The following is a 13,511-nucleotide window of genomic DNA, read 5'->3' as shown; positions in this document are numbered from 1 at the left end:
TCAAAAGTCTGGGGTTTTCACCCTGCATCTGTTTTAGCCATAGGAGAGGCTTATGGTCTGTCTGAACAATGAAGTGAGTGCCAAACAGGTATGGCCTCAGCTTCTTCAGGGCCCAGACCACAGCAAAGGCTTCCCTCTCTATAGCTGACCAACGTTTCTCACTCGGGGTCAACCTTCTGCTGATAAAAGCTACTGGTTGATCCTGACTAACCGTGGGCAGAGAACTCCACTCCGCTGGCGGAGCTTGCAGATTTTTGCATACGCTGCGTTCTGCTGAGAACGCAAATTTCATGCAAAACTCCGACTCTGCGGGGGAACGGAGTTCAGCACCGGGCGCTACATGCCTTCACCCCCTCAATAAATATTTTTAAAATTAAAATAAAAATTAAGGTAAAAAACACACTTACCTTTACTGCGGCGCCTCCAGGCTGCCATCCTCCTCCTCGCCATGGTCTCTCCTGCAGAATCCCCTACATCAGACGTACGTCATGGTAGGACTGCGCATGTGCGCGCTGTCCTACCCACGACATACATCTGATGTAGGGGTTTTGGTTTCCAGAAGAAACCACGGCGAGGAGCAGGAGGACTGCCCAGAGATGCTGTGATAAAGGTAAGTGTGTTTTTCCCTTAATTTTAATTTTTAAAACATTTATTGAGGGGGGTAGAGGGAGGCAAGGAGCGGAGCTCCACAGAGTTTTTGCCCAGCTCCGTGGAGCTCCGCGTAGAGCAACTACGCCAGCTCTGCCCGGGCTTAATCCTGACCCTCTACATTAAGTTGTGACATTACAGCGCCTACCCCCAACTCAGATGCATCTGTTGGACAATAAATTGCTTGAAGTAGTCACAACTCTGCAGAATGGGAGCAGTGCACATGGGGTTCTTGAGATCATCAAATGCCTTCCGACAGCTAACTGTCCACTGAATCTTCTTGGGCATTCTTTTTGATGTAAGATCATTCAAGGGAGTCCCTATGGGCCCACATCCTTTTACAAATCTTCTGTAGTACCCAGTCAAGCCCAAGAAAGCTCTGACCTGAGTCTGGGTTGTTGGAGCAACCCAGTCCATTGTGGTCTGAATTTTGCTCGGTAATGGTTGAACCTGGCCTCCGTCCACAAGGTGGCCCAGTTACACAACCTTGCTCTGCCTTATCTGGCACTTAGTAGCCTTGATAGTGAGGCCTGCTTTCTGCAGAGCCTCCAAAACATTCTTCAGATGGACCCGGTGAGCCTCCCAAGTGGAGCTAAAGACAGCTATATCATCAAGATATGCTGCACTATAGGCTTCCAGACCTGTAAGGACTTTGTTCACCAGCCGTTGGAATGTGGCAGGTGCATTCTTCAAACCAAAGGGCATCACAATAAATTGATTATGCCCACTAGGGGTTGAAAAGGCTGTTTACGGTTTGGCGTCCTCAGCTAGCCTGATTTCCCAATAGCCAGCAGTGAGGTCAAATGTGCTCAAGAATTTGGCTGAGGCCAAAGTATCAATAAGCTCATCTGCCCTAGGAATTGGATGAACATCAGTCCTAATGACTACATTGAGTCCCTTGTAGTCAAGTCAACACGAAACCTCATCTCTCTTTTACCATCCTGGGTGTGATGTTTTGGTACCAAGACCACTGGACTAGCCCGTTGGCTATCTGAGGGCTCAATAACTCCCAACTCTAGCATCTTTTGGACCTCAGTCCTGATGTAATCTCTGACATGGTCAGGCCGCCTGTAAATCTTAGTTTTTAACAGTTAGACTCTCACTTGTGTCCACTTCATGGGTACACCAGGTGGTCTAACTAGGGGTCAGAGAGAACATGTGTCTATATTTATTGAGGACTTTCCTGCAATCAAGCTGCTGTTGGTCAGTGAGGCTGCATGCCAAGGCTACACCATCAACTGACCCATCATCAGGGTTCTGAGAGAGGAGATCAGGAAGAGGGTCACTCTCTTCTTCCTGTCCCCATCGGTTGCCCTGAGCAAACCCATCAGCCATGTCCACAAACGGTTTGAGCCTGTTCACATGGAACACCCTGTGGAGGCTCGTAGGCGTGCCAAGGTCCACCAAGTGGGTGACCTCACCTTTCTGCTCAATTAGAGAATGGGTCCAACCCACTTGTCTTGGAGAGCTGCTGGGTCCACAGGCTCCAACACCCAGACCTTATGCCATGGCTGATAAACAGTCAGAACAGCCTTTTGGTCATGCCAAGTGTTCTGTAATTCTTGACTTGCCTCAAGGTTTTTGCTAGCCTTGTTCATGTGCTCAGCCATCCTGGAGCGGAGACCAAGTACTTGGTCCACAATGTCTTGTTTAGGAGGTTTGAGAAGTAACTCCCATCCCTCTTTTACTAAACACAGGGGACCCCTAACTCGATGCCCAAACTGAAGTTCTAAAGTTCTGTAGCCAACCCCCTTCTGTGAGACCTCTCTGTAGGCAAAGAGAAGGCATGGAAAAAGAACATCCCATTTTGGCCTAAGCTTTTTGGGAGGCCCATGATCATGCCCCTGAGGGTTTTGTTGAACCTTTCAACTAACCCATTGCATTGTGGGTGATAGGGTTTGATGAACTTGTAGTTCACTCCACACTCCTTCCACATTGCAGTGATATAACTTGACATGAAGTCTGTACCTTTGTCAGTTAAGACATCCTTAGGGAAACCCACTCTGAAAAAGATTCCCAGAATGGCCCTGGCTACGTCAGGGGTGGTGGTGGTTCTAAGGGGTATTGCTTCTGGATACCTACTGGCATGGTCCACCACCACTAGAATATAACTGTGTCCAGATGCTGTTGGAGAGTTCATGGGACCAATGATATCAATGTCAACACTCTCAAAGGGAACCCCCACCACAGGTAGTACTTTGTGGTACCACCTGACTTACCACTGGCTTGACAGGTTGTACAGGAGCGACAAAACTCCTTGGTGTCCTCAGACATGTGAAGCCAGTAAAAGTGAGGGACAAGCCTGTCCCAAATCTTTGGCCTAGGTGTCCTTCTATGAGAATATCATGTGCCAAGGTGATTAGGAAGCCCCTAAACTTCAGAGGTATGTCCAACCTCCTGGTGGTACCAGGTTTGGGGTCCCTACCCTCTGAGAAAAGGAGTCCCTAATCCCAATAGATCCTGTGAGATCCACACACACTCCCAGCAGCCTCAGCTGCAGCTTGCTGTCTGAGGGGTTGAAAACTCAGTTCTGCCCTAGAAGCGCCCCCTGTCCCCAAGAACTCAACCTGATCAGGTGTAAGTCATCTGAGACAGTTACTTCACATTGACTAAGATCATCTCCCTCAAGAGACTGATCCTCACTCTGAGGGGAAGACACAGCCTTACCCCTCCTGCTTCTTCTCTTGGAAGGCCCTTGGTCCATTGTTCCAGGATCCAAGGCCTGTTCAGTGTTTGTCAGTTTGGCCTGTGACACGGTCACAGCAAATACATCTGCGGAGATGCCCGGCATTGCTGCATGACTCCTAAGTTCCACTTCAGCCCATGCTGAAGTCTCCAAATCATTGCCCAATAAACATTCTACTGGTAGGTCTGAGCTAACCACAACTTTCTTAGGGCCAGTTACCCCTCACCAATAGAATGTTCCTTAATATTAGGGACACTGTTGCTGCCACCATGGGAATCTAGTCCCAACTTCCTTTTAGCTCTCTGGACTTCTAGGGACTCTTTATCAATGGCCAAATGCTCTTGCTGAGCCTAAGTCTAGCTTTCTCAAGTTCAAGAAATTGGTATTCCCTATCATAAGAGCGGTCCCTCTTGCTAGATTAAGAGGTCCCTACTGACTGTCCTGAGTGATTAGACTCTGCAGAGGGAGATCTAGATCTCCTTGGTAAACTCTGCACTCTTCTGGGAGGAGTAAAGGGAGGGCCCTAACGGCCTCCTCCATTCTCCTCTTGAAGATCTGAGTTATCCAGGTGAGAACCATCAGGTTCTACCTTGTCAGGGTTAGAGTCTAGGTCATAAAAGGTGTCACCTTCTGACCTGTTTTCATTCCATGTCCTGCCCACTCTGTCATGTTCATGTGACCCAGGAGTCTTCCTTAGGTCATCTAACAGTAACACCTCTACCAGGCACTGAGTGTTTGCACTTCTCCCTGTCTTTAACTTTCTAGATGCACACATGGCTTTCAATTCTTGGAATGAAAGCTCACTGTATCCAGAAGGTAGAGAGCCAACGGCATCTCCTTTTGTAGACATACTAAGTGTGGGGAGGTGTTGCACCTACCTAACCTAGTGAGAACTAAACTCTCTGAGGTTAGAGAAAGGGTGTGCTAGACCCTTGACTTACCCAACATTAAGTTCAGTAGAACTTACTTGTTCTAAGCTAGTATTATATGTACCTAGTACTAGTGGTTTTTCAGTTAATCAATACAAAGATTTATCTGATAAAACAATGCAGGATTGAATCCCAACCGCTGCACACCAATGTGAGAAGTTGGCCTGGTATATGCTGTCCACTAATTAAAGAGGGCACCTTGCACCATTCCAAACAACCCTTATGGTGATTTAAGAGGTCCTTATAAAGTGATCCAAGTGGTAGCTGTGGAGAGCAACCCTCAGGCTTAGTCTTGAAGGAATGTTAAGCAGCTTGTTTTACCAGAATGCAACATTATAGTATTGGTTAAATGAAAGTAGAAAGACTCAGTAGTTATAAAAATAAGTATTTATTAATGTAACACTCTCTAGTATGACACAGTATCTCCTATACGGAGATAATCAAAAAGCACACAATACTTAAGCACAGAAATGACAGTAAATAGCACTAATACACAGTGGGCCCCGGGGGGGACCAAACCATATACTAAAATAGTGGTATAAGAACCATGACTTGAGTCAATTCAGTGTTGAGAGGACGTACAATCGCTGGGACCCCAAGGAACCACTCACGTTGAGTGAGTAGGGACCACATGGGGGACTGGTGCAATGTGGGAACACGATCAAGTGCTCCGTACAATTCTATGGGAAAGTTGAGGTTGAAGTTTTAGAGTTTAAGGACCCTTCCCAGAGGACTTCAAAGAAACCCCATGGAAGTTAGGAGGTTGGAGAACCACCCACCCGTAGATTCTGAGGTACCCGAGTTACCTGTTCCAGGAAAGCAGGGTGCATAGGTCTGAAAAGGCGTCAGTAACCGCCGTCAAACCCAATGGAGGACTTCGAAGAGGAGCCGCTGCTGGATGGAAGAAAAGTGTCTGTTGGAATCCAAAGGTGGATTCTTGTCAAAGAGTATCTGAAAGCAGCGGGAGACAGTCTGGGTCGCTCTGGAGTGACCAGGGACTCGGTAGATGAATGTCCACCGATGTCGGGTGCTTCAGGTGCATTGATAGAGTTCTTGACTCTGCAGCCACAGGGACCAGGAGATGTTAAGGGCAACCAGGAGCCAGATACAAGCTGTACCACAAAGGATGTCAAGTACTAAGGGGTCAGTGTCCGGTGGTAGCAACAAGCCTTGGCAACTGCAACCCATGCAGAAGGTCAAGGACTTGTACAGTTCGGACCACCAAGGTCCAGGAGACTCACCACAGCAAAAGAAGTCAGGGCAGCCCAAGAAAAGCAAAGTTGACCCTCAAGTGGACTCACAGGCCGGAGGCACAGGAATCGCAAGAGGACCTCAAGCAATTTCACCAAACAACTTCCCACGGAGCACTCGGTGTGAGGAGGCCAAAGATCTTGGTAGGAAATGGTGTCAGAGGTTGGGGCTGCTTGGAACCCAATGCACTTGTTTGGGAAACGCCAACAAGCATATGTACTTGCAAATGTACACTGTGCACAGGGGTTCAAGTATTGCAGCCCCCACAAGGGATTCTGACCTCAAACCTGGTAAGAGGGCGGCTCAGACCATAAGGAAAGTAGAAACTTTCCTCCTGTGTTGCTGAAGCCTTCATAGTCCATAGGAGCTCAGGGTCAGCAGACCAGACAGCAGTGTTGTGGTGCTTGCAAATGCAGGGGAGTGACTCCTTTACTCCAAGGGAGATATCTTCGGTTGTTCTTGATGCTCCACAGGTCCTGCATGGATCCTGTATGGTGCACGTGCACAGACGATGCTTTAGACTGAGAGGGAGACAAAGCCTGGCCCAAATGAAGTCCAGCGAATTCCAGAGTGTTCAGGGGGTCGAAGTTCAGTGGTTTCTGGTTCAGAATCTTGTCCATGTCGAAACTAGGGTTCTACAGCCAGGTATACCCTTTTGTACCCACAGGAGAGGGTTGGAAAGATTCAGGAGACCCTCCCGGGGAGGGTCTGGACAGTGGGGAGGTTACTCCCATGTCCTTTGTCCAGTTTCCTGCCAGAGCAGGAGCCCGGGAGACCGCCAGGATGCTAGAAAATATGCACCAGCCGAAATGGTATTACCAGTGCTAGGAGTGAAAAGCACGCGTATGAGGGGAGCACGCAATCGTAGGGGAAAGTGACTAATAACAACAATGGCTCTATCACGAAATCAACTAAAAGTGTGCGTACAAGTCACCTCACGCTTCCACAATAGAGCATGCATCACGTCCACAGCATGTTTTAGAGCTTGACTCACGAAGTGCACTTTCCACTTGTCTGTACACCCCAAACGCCGCGAAGCAATTGAGCTCACCTTTCATTTGCCTGCATGCTCAAATCGTCCTGAAGTTATTGAGCTTAATCATGTTTTTAAATAAATCCACGATAGGTACAACAAGGGAACTTCTATCTGAACTCCAAAATAAACCCCCTTTTCTTCTGGCAGCATGAAAAATTAATGCCTAACGCAGACATGAGTACATATACCTGAATGTAACCTGGTAGCACTAACCTTTTACCTATCTAAATATGGAGAGTTATATTATCCATCTTCTCTCTTTGTCTTTTTCCTTTCCTACTTGATGTTACAACAGAAGGTGACCCCGATTAGTGAACTTGGAAGAATACAAGAATACAAGACTGAGACAACTGTTTTTGTTTACCAACTCTGGGACTCTTCAGGCTCAGACCAACAGTAAAAAGTGGTATGTAGATTAACGCTTTAAAAGTAAGCCTCTAACTTATTGCACTATTAAAGGTAGACACTATCACTAAGCATTTTTCACGTTTTCTTGATCCAGGAAAGCTGTGATGTCCTACTTGCAAAAATAAAAACTGCCCTGATGAATACCTTCACCTAAATTTAACCCTGGTCACCTGTTGAAGGTTGAAACGCGTCGGCTATTGCGCTTCGGAGGCAAAGAGCACCCAAACACGCGAATGATTGCACAGAACAGTGCAAAGTCTGGACTTGAGTAAACAAGCTTAGACATTGAGGCTTGACTAGAACTCTGACTCCTCTAGGACCTGGAGAGTCTCTTGAAATTGTGGACCAAGTCAGATTAGGTCCCTTTTGATGCATTCGTATCTTGTAGGACAAAGATTCTCTGTTCTTTATATTTTTTGTCACTTACTGTATTTTGTTAATTGTGTATGTTGTGGAATGTCACATTTAATAGCTTGATTTATGCTATGTACTAAGTTTTTCGTAACAAGAAGATTTGTTATGTCTGTATTCTGTAAATAATGTTTTATGTGTCTACAATTTTTGTCGAAATGTCAATAAGGAGTATTTTCAAAACATTGATAAGGAGAAAAGCTGATGAATAGAAAAAATAGAAATACAAAAAAAGAAACTTAAGCCCGGAGTTAATAAATATGACTTCTGAAGGCATTAAAAAGTGATGGTTGATTTATGGTGGGAGGGGCACTTCTCATTTGACTAGGTTTGTATGTGATTCCAGCCTCTCGCCCCCTTTTTTAGAATCACTCCCCTTTTTGCTCTCCAGAGCAGGAGCCTACGGCTCCCAGGACTGGTTTGAACTGAACTATGCACAGGGCGACCAAATGTGCCTCTCATTCAGACTTTCGGTCGCTAGCAAGTGCACCCACCCATCCCTAATACACTAAATCCTGTCTGGGAGGTGGTCACACCTCCCTGTGACATGATGCCTATTGTTCTGCCTTCCCCTGCTCAAGCTTGGCTCAGCAGCAGGAGGGCAGAAATGTGTCTCTGGTCGGCAGCAACCATTTTGTGCTGCCCGGCACTAGAAGGCTGGTACCAGGAACACCGGGGACACAACGAAGCTCGCTTCTGAGGTGTGGAATCATACCTTCCACACTGGTTACCGGTGTTGGGGTATGATTCCAACATGTTTGACACCAAACACAATAGGGGTTGTTTCAGGCGTTTTAGAGTTGGTCATCATGTGGTCGCATAATGCCACTCTATATGTCGAAAATGCCTGGTTCACTGACAACCTGGAAGAATGGACTCATAGCCTGCAGGGGTGTTCTGCTCATGCAGTGGCATCCTCTCACTTAGAACCAAGCACCCTGCCCTCAAGATTGTAAAGGCTTGCTAGAGGGATGACTTATAGGTTTTAAGTGCAGTGATCCTTAGATATAGTAAACCTATATCTTAGGTAAGTGGTGCATGCACCAACGTACACAGGCTGTAATGGCAGGCCTGTAGATGCATTTTGCATGGCCTCTCATGGGTGGCATAATACATGCTTCAGCCCATGGGAGGCCTCTGTGGTACCTATGGCCTGGGTACATGGGTACCATATACTAGGGACTGACAAGGGTAACACAGTATCTAATGTGGAGTGTACCTAAGTCCACAGTATAACAGTTTAAGGAGAAAGCAGATATTCTGGGGTCCTGATTAGCAGGATCCTAGTCAGACTAGTCAAAAAGAATATTACATTCAGCAAAACGTGGGGGTAATCATAAGAAGCAGATCCTTCTTTCCTGCAGGTACCATCAATAATCTTCATCATATTATTCTCTACTAGTTAGAGCTGTTGGCATCTATGTACCCCCAAACCCCTGCCCATATATGGCAATAGGGAGGCATTGAGCTCAATAGAGAGTTAATAATTCTTTTACTGGTTTTTGCCCAAACTTACATGCAAACCAAAAAATGTCACCCACAGCCCTACTTGTCTGCTGTGCTCTACCGGTCAACAGAGGATCCCACTGCATCTGGGAATTAAATAAGTCACCCAAGTATGAAAAATGACTAACTTTCTCTATTACCTTTCCCTGGACACAAAGGTTTTTGTGGTCCCTGGGCCACATACCACAATATATGATTTATTCAAATTAACTTTTAAATCAAGGGAGGTCATAAATTCTGAAAATCGTCTAAGCATTTCTGCAGACCCATAGCAGTCCTTGCCAATAACACTGTGTCATCTGCATATGAGGGATGTATGTCGTTACAACGCACACTTTTACAACGCATGCACTTACAACGCATTTTTTACAACGCAAAATCCATTACAACGCATTACATTACAACGCATGACACTACAACGCATTTTTAAAAACTACCTTTACAACGCATTCCATTACAACGCATACTACCTTTACAACGCATACCATTACAACGCATAATATTAAATTGCATTTAAGGTAAGTATTAGATAGTATAGGGGTAAAAATTACTTTTCTATCTCCAGGGGGTGCAACAGTAGGGTAAGTGTTGGATAGTATAGGGGTAAAAATTACTATTCTAACTCCAGGGGTGCAACAGTAGGGTAAGTGTTGGATAGTATAGGGGTAAAAATTACTATTCTAACTCCAGGGGGTGCAACAGTAGGGTAAGTGTTGGACAGTATAGGGGTAAAAATTACTACTCTAACTCCAGGGGGTGCAACAGTAGGATAAGTGTTGGATAGTATAGGGGTAAAAATTACTATTCTAACTCCAGGGGGTGCAACAGTAGGGAAAGTGTTGGATAGTATAGGGGTAAAAATTACTATTCTAACTCCAGGGGGTGCAACAGTAGGGTAAGTGTTGGATAGTATAGGGGTAAAAATTACTATTCTAACTCCAGGGGGTGCAACAGTAGGGTAAGTGTTGGATAGTATAGGGGTAAAAATTACTATTCTAACTCCAGGGGATGCAACAGTAGGGTAAGTGTTGGATAGTATAGGGGTAAAAATTACTATTCTAACTCCAGGGGGTGCAACAGTAGGGTAAGTGTTGGATAGTATAGGGGTAAAAATTACTATTCTAACTCCAGGGGGTGCAACAGTAGGGAAAGTGTTGGATAGTATAGGGGTAAAAATTGCTATTCTAACTCCAGGGGGTGCAACAGTAGGGTAAGTGTTGGATAGTATAGGGGTAAAAATTACTATTCTAACTCCAGGGGGTGCAACAGTAGGGTAAGTGTTGGATAGTATAGGGGTAAAAATTACTATTCTAACTCCAGGGGGTGCAACAGTAGGGTAAGTGTTGGATAGTATAGGGGTAAAAATTACTATTCTAACTCCAGGGGGTGCAACAGTAGGGTAAGTGTTGGATAGTGTAGTGTAATATTATGCGTTGTAATGGTATGCGTTGTAAAGGTAGTATGCGTTGTAATGGAATGCGTTGTAAAGGTAGTTTTTAAAAATGCGTTGTAGTGTCATGCGTTGTAATGTAATGCGTTGTAATGGATTTTGCGTTGTAAAAAATGCGTTGTAAGTGTAGTGCGTTGTAAAAGTTGCGTTGTAAAGGTTGTTCCCCGCATATGAGACCAGAAGGACAAAATTCCTTCCAATTCTGGGGAAATCAAGCTCCCTTTTTAATAAAAAAGGCCCCAAGCCCATTTGTGTAAATAAGAAATAAAAACGGGGCTGAAATGCAACCTTGACAACACCCCTCTGTAGACTTTATGGAATTTGTTTTCTGCCCCATACTGCCATATCCTACAGTAACTGAAGTATTTGTATGAAGCCTACGAAGAAGGGTTACTAATGTTTTTTTGACACACATATCTTCCATCATGGCCCACAATTTGTCCCGATTGACAGTGTCAAAAGCACTAGATAAGTCAATGAAGGCCAGGTGCATGGAACTCTTCATGGAATTCATGTGCTTACTGACAATTAGGGACAAACTGAGCCATTGTTCAGTCGTACCTGGGCCCCTTCAGAAACCATACTGAGTATTTGACAAAACACCTTTTGTGGATGCCCACTCTTCTAGTCATGCGAGTAGGACCCTACCCAGTACCTTTGCTGTTGCGTCGATCAATGATATAGGCCTGTAACACACAGTGCCATTTCTGTCACCCTTTCTTAAATGAGGTACCACTATCACCTCTTTTCAGGACCTCCGCAGTGGCCTAGTAATGGCTGCTTTAAAGATGTTTGTTAATAATGGTGCCCACAAATGAGGGTTTCTCTTAAAAAGATCAAGGGGCACCCTGTGCAATGACCACTTCTACCTCTTGGACTAAGATGGACAGACTGAGCTGTAAAGCTTCAGTTAGATCATAGGGTATTTCCCGTACTACCTGGTCTGTCCTCCTGTGTGAAGGGTTAAAAATACTGGTAAAGCGAGCTTCGCAGACTTCACCAAGGATCAGTGAATCCATCGGTCTCACATCTTCAGTGAACATAGAGCGATTTATAATTTCCCTGAACTTTTTGGAGTCTTTGAGGGAGCCTGCACTTTCCAGATCCTCCCACGCCCTTCTTCCGCTATTCTGTTTTCAAACATTCAATCACATTTTTATAATTACCCCTCATAGTTTTTATTTGCTCTCCGTCACTAGGAATGGTAGGCAGTGCCCTTTTTAGCTCCTTATGCGTTTTGGTACATTCGTTGTTAAACCAACGCCCCAGTAGGGATTGCTTTTGGGGGGTGTTCTGAAACAAACTCAGGGAGATTTTGGTGCAAAGCGCCTTGAAATCTAGTTCTACTTCAATCAGGGTAGTATCTAACATCAAACATCCATGTATTAGATTATAGTTACCCATAGCTGCCTAGATTCCAGATTGCTTATGTGTGACATTTTCATATTTACAGTGTAATTATGAGTGACATTCAACGATTATGAGTGACACTTTCTCGCCAGAAAAATCAAGCAATGAAGATGAGGGAAACATAAGTCCTCAGGATGGTGAGGACGAGGCACGCATAGGTCACAGCCAGGCTGAATTATTTCAAAAAGACTTTAGCTTGCGCATCACTATAAAAATCATGAGCTGAGTGGCTCACCCTAGTCCGGCTTGCCACCCGCTACCTGCCCAGATCACACCAGCCGCAGCATTTCACAGAGCGACTGACTTACTGACCCTTGCCCTCTGGTTCATGTACCATGCAGGAGAGGCCTTACTGAAACACACTTCACTCTCCTCTCTCTAGTGACCCTCGTTTTAGGGCTAGCTATATACTTCTGTATTTTCATCCAGCCTGACAAAAGCATCTTAATTAAAAGTTCCAATTTGACCAGAATTGAATTATCAAAGAGCATGCCAATACAGCTCTCCATGTCTCACTTCGGGTGTTTCTAAGCGCTGTAAATATAGGATGATAGCATTATCCAGTTTCATGATTTTAAGTTTACCAGTCTCGGAAAGATGTAAAGGCAAGTGGGCCTCACAGGGATTCAGGCTCACGAACTGCAGGTCCCTGAAGTACCATTGAGAAAGCTATTTTATAAGTAGATTTATTAACAGTGCAAGTTGTGTGCAGAAGCGCAGGCAGTGCAAAGTGTATGTGCAAAAGGCGCCCGTCGTGCAAGCTGTGTGCACAACTTCCCTGCTGTTCATACCGACAACTAAAGCAGTGCTGCTGTGTAGCTGTTGTGGTTTTGTACGTAAACTCTGTCACTGAACACAGAGGATAGACATCAGCCACACTCACACTAGCTAGGACTAACACTAGCTAGGGTACCACATAGCAGTTCACCCGCATGCTGTGCTGTGGAAGGTCAGCCTCTGTGCCATTTATATAAATAAGTCATTATTTAGTGACTTAAATATTAAAGATATATACCAGGTCTTACTTTTCTATCCAGACTCCAGAAAGGTTTTTTCACATTGAAAACATCTGCACCGGGTCACCAAAACATTTGCACCTTCCGGACTCATTAACTGAATCTCACTCAGGGCCAGTCAGATTTAGCCAGGCATGTAGAAGTGTAGCCCAGCTGTGTAGAGTTTACACAGGAAACCCCTTTTGCCGCAGCGTGTGATCTGCATGATCCATGCAAAAGAACACTTTACCTGCCACGTGCCCAGCCCCAGCGCTGGCATGAGAGCCCCGGTGTTCAGCTTCACGCTGGTAGCCATGACTGATGGAGGTCGCGAGGCAGCTCTTCTGGAGACGAACTTCTGTCAGAAAGGTGCGCGTGAGATGCAGGAAGCGCGAATTGTGCAAGCTCTTGTACTAGCGCGTGAGGGGACACGCCTGAAAGCTCTGTGTACTTAGATGGCCTGGGCTTTCTGGGATTCTCATTGGCCAGGCCGTTCGGGACCGAACAAGTCAGAAAAAGTAATTATTTTTCCAACCCGTTGTGCCCCGCCCCCCCAAAAAACAAATCATATTCTTGTCTCTAATGACGAATGCATACTTTTATATATGAAAGGCAACTTTGCATCAGATTAGCAGAAAAAAACCACAGACATACATTGCAGAGCCAAACAAGGGCCCCAGGCCCAACTACCATGCCAAAAATGCAGTTGTGCCGTCTCCCAAAACAAATGCATTCTTGGCATGGTAGTTGGGCCTGGGGCCCTTATTCGGCACTGCAATGT

The 13,511-nt window shown here is 45.5% G+C and overlaps 1 protein-coding gene across 1 annotated transcript in view; it reads right to left on the bottom strand.

The window, feature by feature from the left end:
• LOC146854174 (aldo-keto reductase family 1 member B1-like) overlaps positions 1-13,272 on the bottom strand; it is a 280,183-nt gene extending 266,911 nt beyond the window's left edge. Inside the window, exon 1 of the mRNA XM_085651946.1 lies at positions 12,981-13,272. Within this exon, the coding sequence (XP_085508072.1) occupies positions 12,981-13,046 (66 nt within the window). The 5' untranslated portion in view covers positions 13,047-13,272. The remainder of the gene's footprint in view (positions 1-12,980) is intronic.
• Between the last annotated feature and the right edge of the window lie 239 nt (positions 13,273-13,511).

The sequence above is a fragment of the Triturus cristatus genome, chromosome 4_1 (genome assembly GCF_964204655.1).
Source record: "Triturus cristatus chromosome 4_1, aTriCri1.1, whole genome shotgun sequence".
Classification (NCBI taxonomy): domain Eukaryota; kingdom Metazoa; phylum Chordata; class Amphibia; order Caudata; family Salamandridae; genus Triturus; species Triturus cristatus.
This window is presented reverse-complemented; position numbering and strand designations above follow the sequence as displayed.